The 22,595-nt window shown below is 42.3% G+C and overlaps 1 protein-coding gene across 3 annotated transcripts in view; it reads left to right on the top strand.

The window, feature by feature from the left end:
* GTF2E1 (general transcription factor IIE subunit 1) overlaps positions 1-22,595 on the top strand; it is a 52,344-nt gene that overhangs the window by 23,205 nt on the left and 6,544 nt on the right. For all 3 annotated transcript variants that reach the window (XM_061365415.1, XM_061365414.1, XM_061365416.1), the window contains one exon: positions 19,950-20,151. In XM_061365415.1, coding sequence (XP_061221399.1) covers positions 19,950-20,151 — 202 coding nt within the window. The remainder of the gene's footprint in view (positions 1-19,949; positions 20,152-22,595) is intronic.

Here is a 22,595-nt window from a genome sequence, read left to right as displayed (position 1 = left end):
TCAAATCTGGTAAAATACAAGTTAAATCTGTGCACAATACATTTCTATCAGCACGATGGCAATTTACCTTGGAGTTGTGCCAATGCCACTTGCTCTGGTAGAAGCATTTGTGGTACCAAGAATGAGTGCGTACTTAAAGAGAGGGAAAGCAAATGCAAGTAAACAGCACAGCAGGCCCTCTACTTGGAACTCCCTGTGAGAGCTGAGAGATTTGCAATTAATGTCCCTATGTTTGTTTATAATCAGTTTGAAAAGGAGCATTAAGACCCTGTAAGCTTGAGACAGGAAATTGGGTTTGGAAGTCTGTGTCTGAGCATTTGTTTATGTGGTTGTTTTTCTTCCTCTCAGATCACTGCCTGTATCTGTTAAGACTATATTAAGTTACTTTCTTTACCGTAATGGCAGTGTTTGCTTACAGGTATACTATACAATCTCCCAGTGTCAGAATGTTGATTCCTCTACTTGTGATGATTCTTCATTTAGGAGCTGCTGTCAGTTGTGACGTGAAATCTTTTAATGCATTTTGTGATACGCTTTTCCTTTTCAGGTTATAGCAGCGAAAGCTTGGAATTGGTATTTTACTCAGAAGTGATCTTGTTTGAGAATATTCCTAGTGGTATAGTCTCAAAGCATAGGTACTCACTTTGATCCTGCCTGCGTAGGTCCTTGTAAGTGCCCTAATGCTGCAGTGCCGGAACAACGACATCATTTTCATAACTATCCTGCCAATGTAAAGATGCTTTTATAAGGCTCACAGTGGTCTTCTGTAGGCAGTATAGAAAGTAAGGTGCTGGTATGGGTGATGCTCTGGACTCTGGTAAACATCACCTTGTTGACTGCTGACAATTCCTGTAGTTTCTAAAGACAGTTTTTCATTCCAGTTGGATCTTCTACCAAGGTTTTGTTTCCTGTTCCAATATTATCTTATTAGTATATTGTATATGCACTTGCAATTCTGCAATCAAAGTCCTTAATAAAAATCATGAAACAGAAGTGAACTAGGGTAGACCCTTGAAACACCCTCCAAAGTTGACAGTGAGCCATGATTTTTTCCTACAAGTGGTGTTCTCCACCAGTTATGCAATCATTTTCTGATTAATTTCTGGACTATGTTTCTTTAGTTTGCTGATGACATCCAAAACAGTTGAACATCCTCCCTTTCCTCAACCAAAACAGATTGCTTCCCATCTTTCCATTATCCTAGACATATCAAGGATGAGGGGGTCATTAAGAGCAGCCAATATGGTTTTACCAAGGGGAAGTTATGTTTGACCAACCTTATAGGCTTCTATGAGGAAGTAACTAGGTGGATGGGTGATGGTAGAGCGGTAGATGGTGTTTTTTCTTGACTTCAGTAAGGCATTTGATGTCTGTCTCTCACAGCATCCTCATAGATAAGCTAAGGAAGTGTGGGCTTGATCAGGTAGTGAGGTGGATCAAGAACTGGTTGAAAGGAAGAAGGCAGAGTTGTGATCAATGGGGCAGAATCTAGCTGGAAGTCTGTGACTAGTGGAGTCCCTCAGGAGTCAGTGCTGTTTAATATTTTCATCAACGACCTGGATGAGCTTACCCTCAGCAAGTTTGTTGATGATACTAAACTGGGAGGAGTGGCTGACACACCAGAAGGCTGTGCTGTCAGGGTGACCTCATCAATGTTTACAAATACGTAAAGGGTGAGTGTCAGGATGGTGGAGCTAGGTTTTTTTCAGTGATATCCAGTGATAGGACAAGGGGCAATGGGTGTAAAGTGGAGCATAGGAGGTTCCACGTTAACATCAGGAAGAACTTCTTTACTGTGAGAGTGACAGAGCACTGGAACAGGTTGCCCAGCGGGGTTGTGGAGTCTCCCACATTGGAGATATTCAAAGCCCACCTGGACAAGTTCCTGGGTGAGGTACTCTAGGTTACCCTGCTCTTGCAGGGGGGTTGGACTAGATGATCTTTTGAAGTCCCTTCCAACCCTTGGGATTCTGTGATTCTGTGATCCACTTCTTCAAAACTTAAGATTGGGCTCACTTTTTTTCCCTATAATAACTCGCATTGCTGCTCAGTTCCCTCTGTACAAGTAAATTCACGTCTGTGCTTTGGCCTCCACCAACATCCAGTGTTTTTCAAGTGTGTTACAAAATATAATCCCTAACAACATGGGCTGCGAGTATCAGTTCTTCACCCTTCCTCAGATCCTGAATGCCGCTTGCAAGGTTTGCTACCGTCATAGTTGTTTTTCTCTGCGTTAGCTCAAGGTGAATGCTGTTCCCTGCTGGGTTGGAAGAGAGTATATAATGTCCTTGGGAGCAGAAGGGAGGAGAAAAGGTTGTCTGCAGCATCCTCCAAAGTGGGGTTGCATGCGAAACAATCTGTTGGGGTCAGAGCATGACCAGCAGGTGGAAGGAGGTGATCCTGCCCCTCTGCTCTGCTCTTGTGAGACCCCACTTGAAGCACTGTGTGCAGTTCTGGTGTCCTCAATGTAAGAAGGACATGGAGTCCAGAGAGGACCACGAGGATGATCAGGGGCTGGAGCACCTCCCATGCGAAGACAGACTGAAAAAGTTGAGGCTGTTCAGCCTGGAGAAGAGAAGCTGCGTGGAAACCTCAGAACAGCTTCCAGTATCTGAAGGGGGCTACAAGGATGTTGGAGAGGGACTCTTCATTAGGGACTGTAGCGATAGGACAAGGGGTGATGGATTCAGACTGAAACAGGGGAAGTTCAGGGTAGGTATTAGGCAGAAGTTCTTTACTGTGAGGGTGGTGAGGCACTGGCACAGGTTGCCCAGAGAAGTGGTAAATGTCCCATCCTTTGCAATGTTCAAGGCCAGGTTGGACAGTCTTGGGCAGCCTGGTCTAGTGTGAGGCATCCCTGCCTGTAGCAGGGTGTTGAAACTAGATGATCTTAAGGTCCTTTCCAACCCAATTCAGTCTGTGATTCTATGAAGAAAATATTTTTTCGTACTATTAATAAAAAAAAATTATAACTCAGTTTTTCATCTTTATCTCAACCTATTTCAGTTTTTGTGAATGCTTTTTAAAGTGCATATTATTACAGTAGTGCATGGATATAATTTATAAGTAAATATCCTTATTTTGAGGGGGGGGTGATAAAATTTTTTTTTTTTCTGATGGGGTGTGCAGTCAAAACAGTTTGGGTATTGGTGATGTGGAGCTTCAGATTTCCTCCTTTCACTCCCAAAGATAGCTTCCAGTCCTTTGCCCAGTGCCAGCATATTTTTATCTTGGAACTGGTTTTGAAAACCCAGAGCATCATCATTTTGTTATTTAGGGGTTAAATCAGCCTCTAGATTTGTTTATCAGTTTGAAAGGCAGTGTTTGGTGCTCTTTGGAAGACTGGCATGGTTTTTATAAAGTACCTTGATCTCTTGCTGACTGCTTTTGTCAAAAACCCGAATGTTTCTTCTTGCTTCCACTGAAATCTTTTGTCTGGTTTTCCTTGACCCTGAAGTAAATCCTTTATAAGTAGCAAATACTTTGTTGTGAAATGTAGAGAGATTTGTCCTGCGTCTTTGACCTGTATTGCAGTGTTTCTGTGAATCTCTTTGGATGTGCATCCGGCAGACAATGAACAGATTAAATGGGGATGGCTGTGATTTTTACATGATGAACTAGCTGAAAGGTAGTCCTTGAAGCGCACAGAAGAGGATGCCACTAACTCTGTAGTGTTGTTCTTCATCTTGTGCCCAAGGAGAATTGAGAATGTTCTGGTTTGGGATTGAAGTGATAACAAATGGTTGCTTTTGTGCCTGCTTCCCATTAAAAAGCTTTGCTTTTCTCAGTGCACCAAGTGAGGGGTGCAGGTGCCTGCAGAGTGAGGTTGTGTGGTTTGGGGTCTTGCTTTTGTTTTTCTCTCTTTGCCTTATTTAGTCGTAGCTCTAAGGCAAAACATCCCTTGATCCTTGTGTGTTCAGATGGAACCAGAACAAACTTTTTCATTCCCTAGATTGTGAATGAGGCAAAATTAATTTGAAGCTCTTCTGGAAAATCTGAGTTTTTTGTTAAAAGGAAAGCTGATGCAAAAGTAATGGAGAGGATCTTGGATTGTGTGGAAAAGGAAATTGTGGATGGAGACTTGTGCTGTAAAAAGGTATATTTAATACAAGAATAGAGAAGTACTCAGAATACTGGTTTTGTTGCATATTCTCCTGCCAGTGAAGGGAGGCCTATGGATTAGTAACCGCACTGTTCATATCTGGTTTTAAGTGTCTTAAGTCCAATGGGAAGCTGTTACATGTGCCATATGAATGCCACTTTAATTCTGTGATGCTGGTGTATGTTAAACTTCTCTTTTGTATAGAATAGACCAACCCAGCAGTGACTCTGAACTGTCCTACAAAAATAACAGGGTTTAGTTTTCATTTAAGAAAGCTATTCAGTAAAAAATATAAAATAAAATTGTAAACCCAAACTCTGTCACTTGATCTTAAAATAGTTTTTATGCCAGCCATTATTATTCAGCTGTATTTTTAAAACCACCTATAACAAACTGAGATCACAAATACCTTGGCTCAGATTCTGGATGGTGTTTTGAGTGTGAACTTTTGATAGCAGTCCTTATCTGTAACTTTATGTATTCACCCCTGAAGCTGCTTGAAAGTGCAAAGGATGAAGAATGTTACCAGTTTGGGGTTTTTAGTGGTGATCACTTAAGTGAATTCAACCTGGATTAATCTCTCTTCCATCCCACTTTCAAATCGGGAAGTTCCCTTTATCCATAGTCTCCCTGAGGGTGAGTGTGCACATCTTACAGCATACCTTGTGAGTGTGCTAGGAGCAAAAGAATGTGAGGATCAAGAATTTCTCATAGGATTTAACCTGCAATATTATACTCTTCTTTCAGCCTACCTGTGTTGGGAGACTGGGAGGACAAAAGCATCATGAGATGTTCAATGCTGAGTGAGACATGAAATATTGTGTTAAAGTAAAAAGCACTGCTATGAATTTCAGTCAAGCAGGTTAGCAGATGGTCTGTGTCAGTGGTGTGTGAAGTACTGGTACAAGTGCTTGCTATGATCCCAGTAAGAAAGGCATTGAGACTCTGTGAGGTATTGATTTAGAATACCATTGGAACTAACAAGAAGGAAGGAGTGAATGGATAATCTTACATCCCTTCCAATGTTGGGAATCTCATGTCATGCAGCACTGGGCAGACCTCCAGCTGGGACCCAGCACAATGTGCAGAACTCCTTGTGTGGAGAGGGCTGCTGGCATGGTGGTCTTCACCATTCTTTTGGGAGCTTTTCTATGAAGAACATTTTACCAGTAATTTCTGGTTTTGAGTAGAATAAAGCTTGCATGAGAGTGTGCTGCTTCACTGTTAAGGTAAAGATGTGGTGTAATTGAAGCATTAGCATCCTCTGGTATGATGAACTGGCCAAGTTTATCCTGCAGCCAGGGTGTATGTGCAGAACAGCACAGATTGCACCTACTTGACTGAATTGTTCTCTGGATCACTGAGTATGAAGTAATCTCCTGGCTAGGGTCATTGCAGAATGCAGCTGTTGAGACAAAGCAGCCTGCATCGTTCCTTCCTTTCCCAGCAAGGGAAAGGTGTATCTTATAGCTCTCAAATGACTGCTGTGCTTACAAAAGGGTAGTTGATCTGATCATTTGCCATGATTCTAGTTAGTCTCTGCTAAAGTCTCCAGATTGTCCATCTGCATGCACACTGTTTCATGGAGTTTGCATATTGAACCAGTTCTTTCTGGACACTGTTTTTGCACCCCTTATGGGTTGAGTAAGGAGTGCAGTGCTCTGAGGTGGTGTGCAGTTTTGTACCCTTCCCTTACATTAACCCTGGCTTACTGGCTTTTAGCATAAGCATAGTGGAAGGACCTGTCTAAAATCAGCAATCTGTTGATTAAAATGTCCAGAAGAAAGCCTAAAACAAGAGGTAAAGCACTTCTTTGTGAACTAGAACGATGATGCAGAATCCTGTTTTCCAAGGACAGCTGTTGTTAGCAATCTTGTTTATTAAACAGCCCTCAGAGGTGGGAGGAAAATGCTGTTTGGATTTTTCATTTGACAATTTTATGCCTGTGGCTTTAAAAATGTTGTGTTTGTTTCTGCTTTAAAAAGTAGGTACAGGGTAGGGAATGAGTGTACAGTAAAAGATATCTGCATTTCAGAATGTGCTGAAGGCTATTTTCAGATACAGTGTAGGGCTAGATGAGATAGCCCATCAGCCTATTCTAAAGCAGGGTAAATTTAACCTCCGTGGCTAGCATATTCCAGGCTTATTATAATCAGTTTGTCTTAATATCGTAACCTAAAGGTTTTTTACCCTAAATTAAAGCTGTGAGTAATCTTTTGTGTGTACGTGTGAAATTGAAGAACAGTTTGTCACTGTTTTCATTACTGTAGCATACTAAATATCCAACATTTGATGGTCCCTACCACCACCTTCTTGAAGCTAAACAACTCTTTCCATTTTTTCCCTAACGAAACATGTTTTAAGCTTTGTCATTTTGTTCCATTGGAATTGTTACAGTTGGTCCCCATCTTCAAGTATGAGATCTGAAGATACAATTGATTCATCAGCAGAGGTATCCATAGGGCTGAATAAAGCAGGATAGCATAGTGTTCTCTCATGCTTCGCATGACATATTTATTAATAGATGTAGCAGCCAAATTTTCTTCTGTTTTTCAGCACAACACTGTTGGTTGCTGGTTTTGTCCTCTGGTACAAACCTGAGGTTTTTGCAGTGTGCTGCCGAAACGATTACCTCTTCTGGCCCAATTTAATAGCTGTCTTTCAGCCCTTACAAGAGATAACCAGGAAGACAAAGTCAGGATTTTCACAGTGGTACCTTGTGGGAGGGCAAGAGGTGACGGCTGTAAATCAAAGCAAGAGGTTCCAACCTGATATAAGACCTTTTCACTGTGAGGAAGATGGTCAAGCAAGCGCAGCAGATTGGCCAGAGAGGTTGTGCTTGGAAGGTTTCATGGCTGGATAAGGTCATGAGCAGTCAAGTCTGATTACCTCAGTCTGAGGAGGGGACTGGACTGCTAAGGTCCCTCTCAATTTCTGTGATTTCTCAGATCCCTCAGAACTTTCCTTTCTGCCCTTTGTGTTTCTCCTTCTGAGATTTTGACAGTTCTCCATATCCCAGAGACTGCTTTAAACAGCTCCCTGTTTTCTGTAGGGTGATCATCATCAGATCTTGCTGACAGTACATCAAAGATGTGTAGTTCATTTTACCAGCTGTACAAAGCTTTACGCTCCACATGGTTTGTAAGTCCCTATTACAACATGACATCAGTTTCCACGTATATCATTGTCCACCTGCAGTTTGCTGGTGACACCAGCACTTCTCAGCAGCGGCATAGCCACAGTGCCACTGTTACTGTCACCTCCTGGACTGTATTTCTGTACCTGAAAGCAAGTGTGATGGCAACCAACAGGCCCATGCAGTTATAAATTTAACCTTCTCATTCTTTTATGACTTTATCAAGCCTGTTCTTATGTCCTTCCCATGGCTCCTAGCTTGCTACCCATGCTGATGTAACATCTTGGTGCTCATCTTCTAAGTTAATGAATCAAGTTCATGCTACACAAGGGATGTCATAGGTTGAGGCTAACTGGCACAGGAGCACAGCTCGCTTGGGGCAGTGTCTGGCTGTGAATACCATATAATTTTAACTTTCAGAGGTGAATCGCAGTGATCAAAATAGCTTTTAATGCTGTAATCTTGCATGGGCCTCAGTAAATGCAGGGATTCATATTCCCATCAGTATATGGTCAGTGTATGTCACCTCCCCCTACTCTACCACGCTGGACCATTTAACGTTATCAAACTTGCCAGAAGAACTGGAAAACCAGTGGGCAGTCCCGCTGTCTGCTGAAAGAGAATAGGCAGTTGCCTGCCCCTGTGGTGAAGAAGTGATTTTTTTCTTTTCTTTCCTCTGATCCTGCATTTATCCATCCATGTATTTCCTATCCACTGTGATGCTTGGGGACACACACATGGACATTTCCCCTTTACCCCCTGCCTCCCAGCACACCAATTCCAGGGGGAAGGGTGCCGTTCCTGTCACACTGCGGCACTGGAGGGACTGATGGCTGGTTAAAAATAAATCTGGGAGCAGATGGTGAGGGAGATTATTGTTCATCCTGGGGCGATGATGATGGCGTGCCAGCTAACTGCTGGTTGTCTATCAGAATTAATCAGGAACTGTTGCGGCGCATGATCAGTGAAGCCACTGCTTCCCCTGGGAAAAGGGAAGGAAGAGCAGAGAAGCAGCTCTGTAAAATGAGTTTTTGGAGAAGCACTTGTGTTTGAGGGTAGGAGAAGTTTCTGATGGAGACAAGACTACATAAAAAGAGAAAACATGAATGGTTTTAATAATTTATTTTGAATGCACTCACAGTCTTTTGTATATCTGCAGGTATGCCTAACATAACAAGTAAGAGGTCTGTAGGACCTTTACAATTACTAGCTGTAATTACAGTGTGAAACATATAATGCCTGGTTTGGATTTGTGGTCTGTGACAGAGAAAAGGACTTGATACTTGCTGTGCTTGGAACACTTCACAAACGTTAATTCTCTGTACACTCACAAAACAGACTAGGTGAATGCTGACTCAACCCATTGAGCTGAAAGGCAGGATCAGAGGTAACAACTCCAGAGTTGTGATGCTTCAGGAATCTGAAAGGCAGTTTATACTTGTTACCTTTGTGGGTTTTTTTTTTCTGGCTTGACTAAACAGATTGATGAAATAGTGTGAGAATGAACAGATAATTTTGTTTGATCAAATTAGGAACTATAATAGGGAGTACATTTTTGGTTATTGTTTTGTAATAGAAATCAACAGTAAATTTTGATCACTTAGGTGACCTATCAGTCTATTTTGTTAGCCTAATAACATTTGTTAAACTACATTTCTTATTTTGTGTCTTTGGCTTCTATTGCCCAGGCTGCCATGGCATCTCCTTTCACTGTTACATTCAGTCTGGGGTCCAAAGATACATTTTGCTGGGGTGCAGTCATGGAGAACTTATGCTTTTGTTTTGAAAGACGTTTCAGGTGATACAGTATTTTCTGCCTAAGACCATCAGGTCTGTGCAGTCTACCTTAAGTAGCACATACTTCACAAACATACATTATAAAATACAAAAGGTGGGATAAAATTTGCCATTTGTTCATATTTTAAAACTTCTTTTATGCGTTCTTTTAAAATGGCAGTGCTGGTTGAACGTTGTTAAAGAGGTGCTTACCTATGCAAATATGCCATGACATGGTTTAGTGTGAGGTGTTCCTGAAGGGGGTTGCAACTAAATGGCCTTAAGGTCCTTTTCAACCCTAACTATTTGATTCTATGAAAATAATCTGAAGGCTCTGTCTGCATGTAACAGTGAATAAAAGACAAGGCAAGGCTGAATTAAACTTCTTCAGCTCTTATTTTTCCTATGGTCTGACCTGAGGTGTTAGCAGTAAGAGGAAATTAATTTAAAGCAGAAATAAGATAGAATAACCTAAAGAGACATGGTCCCACTGGACTCTCAGAATTTGCAGGTGTCAGGAAGGCTTTTTATTGCTTTGTCTGACATTACTATAATCCTCATCAGTATCCCTCTTTAACAGTTCCATGAGTGAAATGGCAAATCACTATTGGGTAATCTGCAACAACAGATTGGGAACACTGGTAAAATATTCCTGATACTAACAAGTCCTTTTCTGTTGCTGGTATTCCAAATGATGAGAATGTAAAAACAAATTACTTTACTGGCTTATTTCTTGTTATGCATAGGTCAGGCTGGACTGGAAAACTAGTCTCAGTGGCTTTGTTTCTGATCAGTTCTCCTGTATGCTACTGCAGGAAGGTCAGACTCAGTATTTCGCATCTCTAGCACCTGGAATGTCCTGTCTTACTTTTTAAGTAAGTGAAATAATGCCAGGCACCAGTTCATTTTATTGTTCTTGCCCTTGCAGACTGTTTCTTTTGGGAATCAAGTTGCTGGAGCTAGAGGACAGTTTAAAGAAAGGCTATGTAGAAATCCTATTAGTGTAGAGGTGCCTGGCTCCAGCAGTGAGCATTACTCATTTATACCATGATACCTGTGATGAGAGAGCTTTTTCCTCTAAAAAGAGCAGTAACTGAAAATAGCACGTCCTTTCCAAGGCAGGAAGTAGAGGTAGGAGTGCTGGGAATTTGGCCTTTGAGGGGTTGTTAGCAGAAACCGTTTTTAACATGTGCCCATGGAACTTGCAACTGTCTTACTAGGCTGTGCTGTCATTTTAGTCCCTCTCACCTATGTAGGCACATATGGTTCATGTTGCATGAGTCAAAAGAAAAGGGATAAAGTTGTTCTCTTGGGAGGTAAATAAATCTACCCTATTGCTTCTTTCTCTGAGCCAGCAGCGTCGGTGAGAGCTACCCAGACCTCAGTCTGGGCTTCACGCAAGATCCTGCCTGGTGTCATGGGCCAGCATTTGAGCAGCCTCAGCAATTTCTCCTGCACATTTCACCTGGTGCCCTGTTATTCCCACCCCCACCACTGCCTTTTTCTCGTGTTAGCTTCCCTTTGTGCTCCAGGTTACCTCCTGGCATCCAGGTCACTCTTTTACTTAGAAACTGCCAGCTTTTTCCTCTCCATGGCAATTCTGGCACCACCCTGCAGTTTGGAGTCCCAAGGAGCCTCTTTCCATTTGCTCTCTCTTCTGTTTAATAAGAAAATGCAGTCCTTCCTGCCAGTCACTGGCTCAGCCGCGAAGCACTACCCAAGCTTTCAGAGCCACTCCAGTTGCTCTAATGGCCTTGCATGGACAGAGAGCAAAGAAGGGTGGTCAGGTACTGAATGCACTCACTGTCTTTAGAGGGAGCTTTGGACTTCTCTTCACTCCCTTCTGCCAGCACTAGCCACAGCGCTGAGCGCTGGGTTATGTACAGGGTTTCCTGCAGGTGGGATTTGACTTGGCTGTTAAATCCTTTCCCAACCAGAAGAGGTAGCATTACCTGGACTGATTTGTGGAGTCTCATGTGGCATGGCCAGTTTTCACAAGGAAGGGAGGAAAGATGCCTCCTTTGAGAGTAATGAATTTTTGCATGAAGGAGTTTTTAAATGGCATAGTATTAAGGAGAAAAGAGGACAGAGGGTGGCATGACTATCCAGGAAAACCTTTAAAGGTACAAAAAAGAATACATGGATAATCCAGTTTTCTTGTGGCGGGTAACAAGTAAAGCTTTATGTGATAAAATGTGAGAAATGTGAAAAGATTCAATAGATTCATAAAAACACTGTCTAAGGCAGCAGTTAAAAGGTGGGACTTCCAGGCAAAGGGTGGGTGCCCAAGTTTCAGAAGAGGATCTGTTACCTGTTGGATAGCTGAAGATACAGATGAGTTTTGTTAAAGATGCTAACTTGCATTGCCCTTTGTATTCCCAGTGAAATGTGAATTGCAAAGAGTCAACTGGAAAGCAGGACTCATGCTCTACACATACTCATGTATATTGTTGCAGTGCTGGGTGCCTTTCAAAACTGCAGGCTAGGAGTTTGATCTCTTACAGTAGTAAATAGCTGGTGAGTGTTGCCTGTGAGCTATCCCAGACCTTCAGGAAGGAGGGTAACATGGCATCTCTTTTGATAATAGGCTCTTTGTTCTTAAGTACCCAGCACCTGAAAAACCTACTTTGTTCCTTGTGAGGGGCCTCCAAAGCCTCTTGGAAAACAAAAAGGGAAAAGCAGACTGAGGATCAGCTTATCCTATTGGTGTTGTGTGGTGCCATTGAGAATAAGGCTGGAAAAAACCCTACCTTGCTTTTTCTCACTGCTGCCAGCTGCTGCCATCCCAAGGCTCGCCACTGCTTGAAGCGGTGGTATGGAAACACATGCTTCTGACACTGCCCTGTTTGCCTTTCAACTGCTTACTGCCTTGGGACGATGATTCAAGGATTTCATTCTTGTTCTTTATTCTTGAATAGATACCTTGTGTGTACACGAACAGATTTGCATGAAGTGCAACGTTTCAGCATCCACAGCATATTCCTTCGGGTACCCTTTTTTCAAACTGGAGTTTATTATAATAAGGAGAAGATGACATGTTATTTTTTGGGGTATTAATCTGTATTGTTCTCTGTTGGTGGCCCTAGTATCTTTGTGGAGGAAGCTTATGCAATAGGGAATTTTTCTTGCTGCACGTTAACTCTGAAGAGAATTTGAAAGTAAAGGGTTTCAGTTGTTGGCATTTCTGAGCCACCCCCTATTGAATTTGAAGCCTATTTGGGTTACAAGTAGCATGGTAGGTATGCCAGAGTTGTAAACATCTCTCTGCAGGGAATCTGTTGTATGTTACTAAAAGGGACTTGGAAGTGACAGCGACAACAGAAGAATAGAGCTCTTCCAGAAGAAGACTTGTGTGGTTTAACAAATGGATCTCAGGTGTGGGAAGTATTTCATTTTTGCCATTGTCTGAAACAAGGGGGTCTGGAATAAGCCTCTGAAACCTTCTGTTTCCCTGTCCCTAAATGCTTGAAATCTTCAGGGAAGAAAAATGCTGTCCTTACGTATTCGAAGGTGTTGCCAAGGGTATTTTGTATCAGCAAGTCCTACTTTTATTGTTAACAGCAGGGTTCATTTTGTGCCAAAAGGGTCCAGAACAAGTGCTGGACACTGTGGCCATCTGTAATAACATTCCAGCACCACTGTTTTTCCAGATTATGGCCAGGATAATGTCACTGCTTGAGTAAAATCTGCTCTGCAGCTGAACAGAGAGAACTTCTGTTTCCAGGACTGCCAGTCCCTTGGTTTTTATACATTTACACACTGCTCTCAGGGAGAATAAATGTTACATGAACATATGCACTGGCTAAGTGAAATTTCCTTCTGATTATAGTGAGACACTGGTTAATGGCAGTTATAAAATACATTTCTTTCATCTTTCGCTAATCCTGCTGCGTGTTTAGGAGTGTGCCTTTGTCTCTCTTTTGTGTTGTAAATTGCCATCTTGGTTTTGGTTTTAAACAAACTGTTTTAATCATTTTGCATATGTTGGTAAGTTGCAGGTTTGGCACAGTTACGTTATCTGAATCAGAAATAGTGCTCCTGCATAAATGCCCTTAAATGCTGTGTCAGCTACATCTATTTTACAATAATAGAAGCTTTGAAAAGAAACTTATTTACATTAATCCCAAATGAAATGTTTACTCTTTGTTTAATACCAGATGGGCAATTCAATATTAACATCTACATTAACAAGACATATATATATAGTATATATATAACATCTATATTAACAAGAAAAATATTTAAGCGTTATTAAGGCTCAAAATCATGTCCTGAAAATTTAAGAGTTGTATTTTGGTGTGCATGTGTTATGAAATAGTGTTGAATTGTATGATGAAATACTGGGTTTTGCACTGAATTCATGGAGTACCCCTTTTTTGAAGGCTGATTTGGAACCTTCAAGAGAGTATGTAAGTAGAGTTTAGGAGATTCCTTCCCAAACCTGTCAGACATGTGGACTAGACAGTTGAATGCTGATCCAAGGACCTGGATTTTATCCTCTTTGCAGGTGAACAATCCTTGCTCATTCCCTTACTCACAGCAATCCATTTTAAAACCTTATGGTCCAATATTGAGAAGTATTGATCTCACAGCTGTTGGCTCAATAGGATTTATGCTAGAATATGTACAGACCTAGGAAAACTGAATCTAGATTTGGGGCATATAAAGTTAAAAGGAAATCCCTCCCTCCCCCCCCCCCCTCCGTTTTTGGGTCTTGATCCCGTTTGTAAACAGTAGATAACAGAAATCCCTTGTGAATTCTTAGGGATTAAGATACTGCAGAAAAAATCATAAAGAGATGAAAATCTCTCTTCAGATAACAGTATTAGTTACAGTGTTCATTCCTAGCCCCATTTTTAACTGAACTGCTGCTCTTGACATTTTATAAATGTGCATTCCACACACTCCTCACTCATCTGAGGCAGAATGTGATGTAAAAGATGTTTTAGCAAGTTTCACTCTAGGATCTGATAACAGGATGTGTCACGCAGCCTTTAGTATTGGTTGTTGCTATCCTTCCTGCCCATAATCCTAATGTACCCAGTGGTACTTCTTCAGAACAGGAGGAGAATGGTGGAGGAGATGCTATCCTTTCTCAGCTTGTTATGAAGAGAGCTGTCAGTTTTGAGGGCAGGATGCTGTATTTAGCTGTCCATGTTCATGTCTGCTAAGGCCTCATCTGGCAAGAATCACTATTTGTTTCACAGGGGTGCTGCATACTCAGCTTCAAACTAGAGCCGTTGCACTGACCAGCTTCTCTGGGCAGCACCATCCCATGTACTTTTTGGTTCTGTGCTCTCAGGTATCAGCCACGTGTTCAGGTTTTGCTCTGTAACAGTCTCTGACCAACGTTACTCAGCTCAGTTTCAATGTACTTTATCCTTTCTATAGTTAGAAATTTGATTTTTGGAGTTTTTTGGACTGGGATGACGTCTGATGCATTTTGGGTTTCAGTGGCAAAGCTGGATGTTTTATTGCAGAAGAGGGGTAGGCAAATGCGTCCAAAATGCTGACATTCCCTACACAGGTTCCAGTGTTTGTTCTTGTACCATAAGAAGCTCTGACAACAGTGTCTGCTCTGGACTATTCCAAACAGGATATTGGTCCAAACAGGACTAATACAAAAACATACACTTTCTGTGTCACAGAGTGCTGCAGTCAGCCCTGGGCTATGGAGTGTCTCCAAGAGCTTGAGATCCAGTGGCCCATGAAACCTGCCTCAGAAAGATGAGATGTGGCATTATGTTTTATGCAACACACTGTGCTCTGTCACTGGCTCTTCTAATGCTTCTGTAGGAACACTGAATTACTTGTAAGAGATAACAGTATTGCTGTGGTGTTCAGGAGACAGATTTTATTGATGGATTTCTCTATTTTTTTGCGTAAAGCAACAGGAGTTTTGGAAGTCAAATGTGAATACAAATGTGCTTGGGACTGTAGGTCTATAATATGGGAAGAGAGATGGGGCCAGGGAAAGCTACTTGATAAAATCAACAGGAGACTCATCTTTCTGTGGGGTAGGGGCATTTTTCCCACTTGGACACACTGGGTTGCTTTCTCATTGAGATGGTGAGGATGGTGTAATGAGAGCTGAGAAGTCTGTTTAAGTCTGGGAGTCACAAGAGATCAACAACTCCTACAGTTTAATCTTTATTACCTTTAATCCACTTAACATCAACTGGTTTAACTCTGTTACTAGCTCAGTCCATTAAGGTCATTAAAACTTTCTTTGCTTTGATTTAACCGCTTGTGTTTTGCTGCTTCTAGTAGGTGAGTGTCCTTGTATCCTAATGTGGAGTATGTTATGGAAACTAATGATCCAGGTCTGTTGTAGCCACTTGGACAACTGTTTGTGTCTTTAACGATTCAGGAGAGAAGTGCCTTTAGGTGCTGTCGTAAGCAGTCTTGTGAATCTTGAAAATCAATGAGAAATGAAGTTAATTTTAATTTATACTGACAGCACTCCCTATTACTTAGGTTGCTAAGCATTTCCATTGCATGAGCTCGGATTGTTTGTGGAGGGCAGGTGTAGGAATTGCTCTGGGTTTTTTTTCCTGTTCAAAACTTTGTCAAATACTTATGCTGAGGGGTTTTGGAGGTTTTTTCTTCCCATTCTGTGCATCCAACTAAATTTAAATTGCTTAGGAAAATTCAGTCAAAAAACAGCAGTGAAGAATGGGCTGATGAGAAGATGGAAGAGGAGACCGGAGAAATGTGTATTCCTTTGCCTGTATTCTGTTGTTCTGAACAGCAGGTTGTTCTGTGAGAAGAGCTTCCATTGCTCTGGCTTGAAACAGGAAATTGATGTAATGACCAGGGCTCAAATTAAGAAGCAGAATTAGCTGATCAAAGACTGTGGGGCAGAGAGGCACAGGAATGAGGAGAGGTGGAGTATGGCAAAAGCAGCCTAGGAAAAGAAGGATGAACAGAATCTGAGAAGTGAGAGAAACCCAGGCTCCGAGAAAGCAGGATTTGATAGACAAGACTTGCTAGCAAGGAGAATAGGATCATCAGAGTGGGAGAAGCCCAGAACTGGGATGGAAGAGCTGGGCAGAAAACCTCAGGCTTGGGGCTAGCAGATTCCCACAAAGTACATCTCTTCCAGAACCTAGAGGAGGACCCAAGGTGTTTTCCTCTCATCCTTCCTTTGTTGCCAAGCAAGCAAGCTGGCAAGGCATCCTGCTCCCCCTGCAGCACTAGCAGGTTGCACTTTCTCTTTGTTGAGTCAAGTGGTGGAGGCCTGTGCAGAACTGAGGGTTCCAGGTCTGGTGTCAGCATTGCATCAGTGGCAGGAGGCATTTGTCTGGCTTCCTGTTGGTAGGAACTGAGGAAACTCCTGTCCTTTCCTCAGGGTCTTAATACTCTCATTTTAACATCAGATGAAGCACTCAGGGTTAGGGAATGCTTGTGTATCGTGTAACTTTTGCTCTGCAACATACCTGTTTTTCCACACAAAACATGTGCTTCACTCAGTGAGAGAGAAGCTGTGTCCATATGATGCACTTTTTGTCTGGCTTGCTGCAGAAGGAAAAACATGGAGTGTGAGAGTCAGGGAATTACTTGAAGGAAATGGCTGTAGTAGCCACAGGAGCATGATGTGATCCTCCAGGCCTGCTGAGTTTGTGTGGTGTTGGACTAGTCATTTTGAGCTAAACTTTTCAAAGGCTGTCATTAGCTGTCGCACCTAACTTGTTTGAGATGCTCAGTTCTACAGCCTGGAAGAAGATTGGTGGAAGTACTGCATGCTCTTTTCTGAAGCATAGGTTTTAGGAAGCATTTTGTAGGCATCTCAAATCAGGTACTGCTCAGATCAGCAGATACTTGAGCTGAGGTCCAGTTTTTGGCACAACAGTAAATAGGTTTGAAATGGATAGGAGTAAGTTAAGGTTGAAAATGAAATAGTTTATAAGTATGAGATTAGTGAGAGTCTGGGGCAGTATCCCAAAGAACAGAGTGGAAGGATGACACCTCGTTGGGCTGGAGGTGAGGCTTTTGAACCCTTTGAGAAGGATGTGAGCAGGACCTGGGCTCTGATTCAGGGGGCTCTACCCAGTTGAATGTGTTAATTATAGCAGATGCAGCACGCACGGTTGGTCATCGTGCAACCAATGCATACGGGCAGTTGACCTTTTCCTTCTCTCAAGTGAAATCAAGTCATTAGGAATTACCTCTCAATATCCTGGCCCTATACTTCAGAACTTGAGCTGCTTTAATCTTAGTATGCCTTGGGGAGCCAGATTACCAGTGTGTCTCCCCTGGAGACTCTGGGAGGAGATGAGGAGATCTCTTTCAGATGGGTGGTTTTTAACATGCAGCCAAAGAGGTCTGTTGAGTGCCTGAGCATGTGTGCAGAGGAGGGGATATGTGCACCCTCCATTAGTATTTCCAAGATGGAACAAAGAGTCATGTCTGCTTGCTCCAGGATATCTACTTTCCTGGTTTATGCAGCATATTTGAGTGGAAAACTCAGTTGTGTAAGGGCTGAAGGAAGAAATACATCATCGGAATGGGAGCATTGCCATTCTCAGCCTTTGAAGGGCCTCCACTTTATGTTTGTCACATGCAGTTCATATCTGTAAGGAACATGTGTCACCACTGGTGTGATATGCCATGTCATAAAAGCTCTGGTGACATTTAGTGACCTCTTAAAGTCTAACAGAAGAGGCTTGCAACATATAAATGCCATCTGTCACAGCAAAGTAACTTCCCAGTTCTCTAATAGTATATGTGTCTTGTGAAATGCTGCATCACCTCAAAAAAAACCCAGCATGTTAATGGAGGAAACTTGTCATTTCACTCATTCCCAGATTCTTTATATAATTCATCTAGTAACTTCTTTTGCTTATGAAGAGCCCTGGTGGAAGTTGCGGCTATCTAAGATAGCTTTAGAAGTTCTGTTTCATTAGAGCTGTATTTACTTTCTGATTTGGTGGTACTCTGAATTGGAACTGTTCTCCCTATGATCTCAGTCTTTTGCAAATACTCATGGGGTTCACAGATGGAAGTGTGAAAAGTCTGAGCTGCCTTGGGAACATGTAACAGGACTTTTGGGGGGGTGTAAAAAGAGAGAAGTTTTCCTCATTAACCTGTGTTTGTTCATTGAGTCCATTATGGGAACTCGGATGATAACCTCAGAGGTGGGCTAAGGAGACCAAGGTTCAGCTTCAGTTTTTGCTGGTCTGACAGCCAGTCTGACAGGTTTTGAATCAGTAGGGGCAATTTTTACAGCCTGACAATATAAGCAGAGTGTTTCATGCTTGGATGGGAGAGAAGAGCACTTTATCCACTTGTCCTGTACTTTGCATACTGCTGCTGTTGGGTGTTCTAGCTTTTACATGTGGCTAAAACAAACTTGCTAAAGAGAGTTTGCTGCAGGAAATGTGTACATATTACAGGGAGAGCACAAACACAACACGCTTGCATAAATTCATGACTAACACTGAGCAAAAGCCACTTCAGATGGTGCCGAGATAGGAAAAACTGCATCTCTACAGACTGTGGTGAGAGGCAACAGATCTACCTCTTCTCGTAAACGGTACTTGTTTTCCAGGAGGCATTGTCTAGCCCTCACGGCCCTCAGTGAAGAAGTTAGGTCTGGTTTTATTGCTGTATTACAGGCAGAGGAGGAGGTACCCTGAAAAATTAAATGACAAGACTAGCAAACCTCTGTAAGCAGCAAAACGTGACACGAGAAGCCCTGGCTTGCCAGCCTGTCTCATTACATCATACCCTGTGTACGCTGGGAAACCCCAGTCTTTTGACTGTGTTTCTACATGGCATTGGTGAGATAGCAGGGTTCAATACTGAGACTTACTGTGATTTTTAGACATAAGCTTATCATTTCCCTGATATGGCATATCCTCAAGCTCCCTATTGGTATAAATGTCTTCACTGGGGTATTGAGAGATGATGCTAAATGTGCATAGGTGTCACAGAATGGATAAATTAAAAAATCACACGTGAGCAAGAGAAATGGAGAAGCCTGTGAGCATTGCTCTGGATGTAAGTGTCCTGAGGAGGCAGTGTTACCTTCTCAGTCCACTGTTTGCAAGGGTAAGTCATTACACTGTGCTGCTCCCCTCACAGTGGGCCATATGGTAAGGTCCTACTGTGCATGTCCTGCCTCAAGCATCCTACTCACAGGTGGAGCGATGAAACTGAAAAGCCTCCTGTGCAGGAGTTCAGTAGGGGCTCTTGTAACTGCATTGCCATAGAACCATTTCAGTTACCTTTATGTTTGACCTGTTTTTATGGATCCTGATGAGGTCTGTAAACCAGTCTTGACTGCCATTCACACAGTTCTCATCTTGACATTCTTAATTTCAGTCAGTTAGTATGGGGGTGAGGTGGGATAAGTTTTTATGGTTGCTGCTCTGCATTAATGACTATTTTGCATGTTTTAGCCCTCAAGCAGAAGGAGAAGCCATCTTTTTGCATTAGTCACAGAGTGAAAATGGTTATACGAGCAGTTACTGCAGGCTGTTTGGTGCAGTTTGAAACTGCACCCTATTTCATTGTGAAATTAGCCTGTTCTTGGGGCCTGGGAGATACCAGTGCGAGCCCCTGAAACAGACAATACTTAAATTCCTAAGAGTATATTGTATAGCTTTTTATCACAGCCCAGTCATAGCTAACATTGAAAATGTGTATCAAGAAAGAGGGACTGAGATTAGGAGATGTCTCAGTAGAGGTACTGCCGCACATCTGGGCTTTTCAGAGTGAGAAACTGTACCCAGCTGGGTATTGCTGGGTGGCATCAAAATGCTTGCTTTGTCACCTGCTTAGAGTAATAGCCAGGTACACTGTGTGTGGGGAAAGATTGTTGGGGGGAAAAGCTATTTAGCAAGGAAACAGCAAAGTGCTGCTGTTCTAAAGGCTGTACAGAGCCAGGCCTGCTGCTTTCCTTCCAGTGCTTAGCAACTTCTTTCCTTTTAGGAACCTTCCGATGTACTTTCTGCGAGACTGAAGTGGAAGAAGATGAGTCGGCAATGCCTAAAAAGGATGCAAGGACACTGGTGGCAAGATTCAATGAGCAGATTGAGCCCATTTATGCTCTGCTTCGTGAGACAGAAGACGTTAATTTAGCCTATGAAATCCTGGAGCCAGAACCCACAGAGATTCCTGCCCTGAAGCAGAGGTAGGAATGCACCTGGTCTTCTCTCATTGTGCTGTTTCCTTGTACTGCATTTGTCTGCCCTGTGAGGCTTTCCCAAACCTTGCACAGCCTTTGCCTGCATTGAGGGCTTACTTTTTCAGCACCAGCTATGCAAGCAACTGACTGATTCCCCAAGGAATGTGTGATTTATAAGGAGACAAAGGGCCATAACCATTTTTTACTAGACAAGGCTAAGTACTGTTCCTCTGGTCAGGTAGTTTGTGGGGTGCAGTACTCAAATGACCTGCCGTTTGGTGTGCTGCAGTTGGTATGTACACTAAACCCTTGCCCAGTACTTAAGAAAAGGAAATTGCAACCATTTGGCAAAGCTCTGAAAGTGCCATCTGCACTGTCTTCTTTCTTTCAAGCCCTTACCTTTCATCTATTCCTTTCTCTTCTAACCAGCTTTTGAAACTAAGTTAACTGCATTCTATACTTTGCGTTTCGAATACACATATAACAACATTCTAGTTAAAGGTATTGCTTGTAATAAGGGTGTTTTTTATTTCTGACTTTCTCCTTGTTATATGCCTCTTACTTTTTGGGAGGAGGCCATGTTATAGTCAAAAACTCTTTTAAATGCTGCTACCCATGGGGAATGACACTTTCTTTCAGAACATTCCTAGCTGTACAAAAACAGATGATGTTTAAATAATGCAGCAAGATGTGGGGAGCTGTCAATTTTGTCAGCTGTGGTGAAATGTGATGCACTTCTCTGTGTTTAAGAAAGAAATTAATTTAACACGTGGAGGGGGAAGGGAAGTACCATGAGGGAAGCATTCCTTGAGGTGCCTTGAGGTGCTTGGCAGTATGCTCTTTCTTTTCTTTCAGGCTAACCTTGAGATATAATGTTCCTCAGATATTCAGGCTAGACAGTTTTTAATTAATATAGAAATGAACGTTCTGTCTCTCCATAGTCTTCCTCTAGCCATGAAGGTGGCTAGTTTTCCTCATCATACTGATAGAAAAACAGAAGCAATATAGAGAGGAAGAGGTTTTTCCAAGGTCACTCAACATGTCTTTGGTGATACAGAGGGTATTGGAAGTCTTTATGCCCAAGCTGAATCACTAGACTTTGCTTTAAAAACCCTTTTCTGTAGTTTAAGTAGTAGAACTGGGATAACCAAAAAGAAAGTGATTTCTTAAGTCTTTCCCTTCTGTGCACAGGAAATTAGCACAGCAGAAGCCTGGTGCAGTCCCATGATTAAATAGCAGCACCCACTAACTTGACTCTTAAGTACTTAAAAAACATTGTAAAAGATTAATTACTCTGTGCAGAGCATGACAAAATAAATAGGCAGCTTTTTAAATGCTTACTTGGGCACAACTTGCTTCAGCACATACAATGATTCAATTATTTATCAACACTTACTAATTCAAAGCAGCTAATTGCATGAAAACACTGCTGTGAGATTTTTATTTTGGGAGGGGGTATTTATTCTCTCTGTTTTTATGGAGTCTTGAGTGTCTGAAATCATTCACAAACCTGACATCCGGTGATGCTGAAACAAGCAGGAAAGGTCACGGATTGCCTGTCTCTCCTCTTTGCACTGAGGCAGGCACCTTCACGTGCTTTCAGAAGAGTTACAGCCCTAAGCGACCACCTTGACATTGCATAACTGTCATTCACCTGCTGTGGGAAACTGGGCAGATCATCATTTAAATCTTCATAAGAGGCCATTAATGTTCTTAATCTTGACAGAGCATGACTTAGCCCCACAGCCTTCGAAACAAACCTGCTTAACCTGAGCCCTTTGTGTGGTTTTCTAAAATAGATGGATTCTAATAACCCTTCCATTTTCTTATGTCAAAATACCATGATTTTATATAACAAAAATCCTCACAGAATCGATTTGCTGCGGTCATGCTATCAAGGGCCATGGGTTCTCTGTTGTGAAGTTGAAGCTCTTAAGAGCAGCAAAGTGAAAAGGCGCGAAAGGAGTTATCCCTGTTATGCAAGACCTTTTCTTAATAGTCTGGGCAGGATTCAGATGAAAATTTCAAGTCGTTTCCCCACTGCACCGTGTGGTTTCTGTGGGCCATACCTCAGCTATGCCAGGGATTATTTATGTTGCCTTTAAAGGCAGCTGAACACTGATGAAGGGATTTCCATAAGGGTAAAACAACCAGAGGGTAACAAATGAGCTGCATGTGGGCCACTGAGCTGCCACAGTTCCTGATTGCAGGATGGCCATGTAAAGTCTAGAACTAGATGAGAAAAAGCAGATCTTGGATCTGAGAGAGAGATAGATTTAAGAGTGCACTCCCCTCACCTGCTCTGTGCAGCCTGCAAGGCACTGGCCTTTTTCTGGTGCCCAATCCACAGTGTTTGCATCTATACTTTGGAACAGGGCTGCTGAACAGTCAGATCTGTTCTTGCAGTAAGGAATATTCCCCTGGTTGTGTAGTCTTAAAGCACTGCACCC

The sequence above is a fragment of the Neopsephotus bourkii genome, unplaced genomic scaffold, assembly GCF_033783945.1.
Source record: "Neopsephotus bourkii isolate Nb327-2 ecotype Australia unplaced genomic scaffold, CSIRO-AGI_Nbou_v1 NB_1287, whole genome shotgun sequence".
NCBI classification, from domain to species: Eukaryota; Metazoa; Chordata; class Aves; order Psittaciformes; family Psittacidae; genus Neopsephotus; species Neopsephotus bourkii.
Note: the sequence above shows the minus strand (reverse complement) of the source record. Positions and strands in the feature narration are given on the sequence as shown.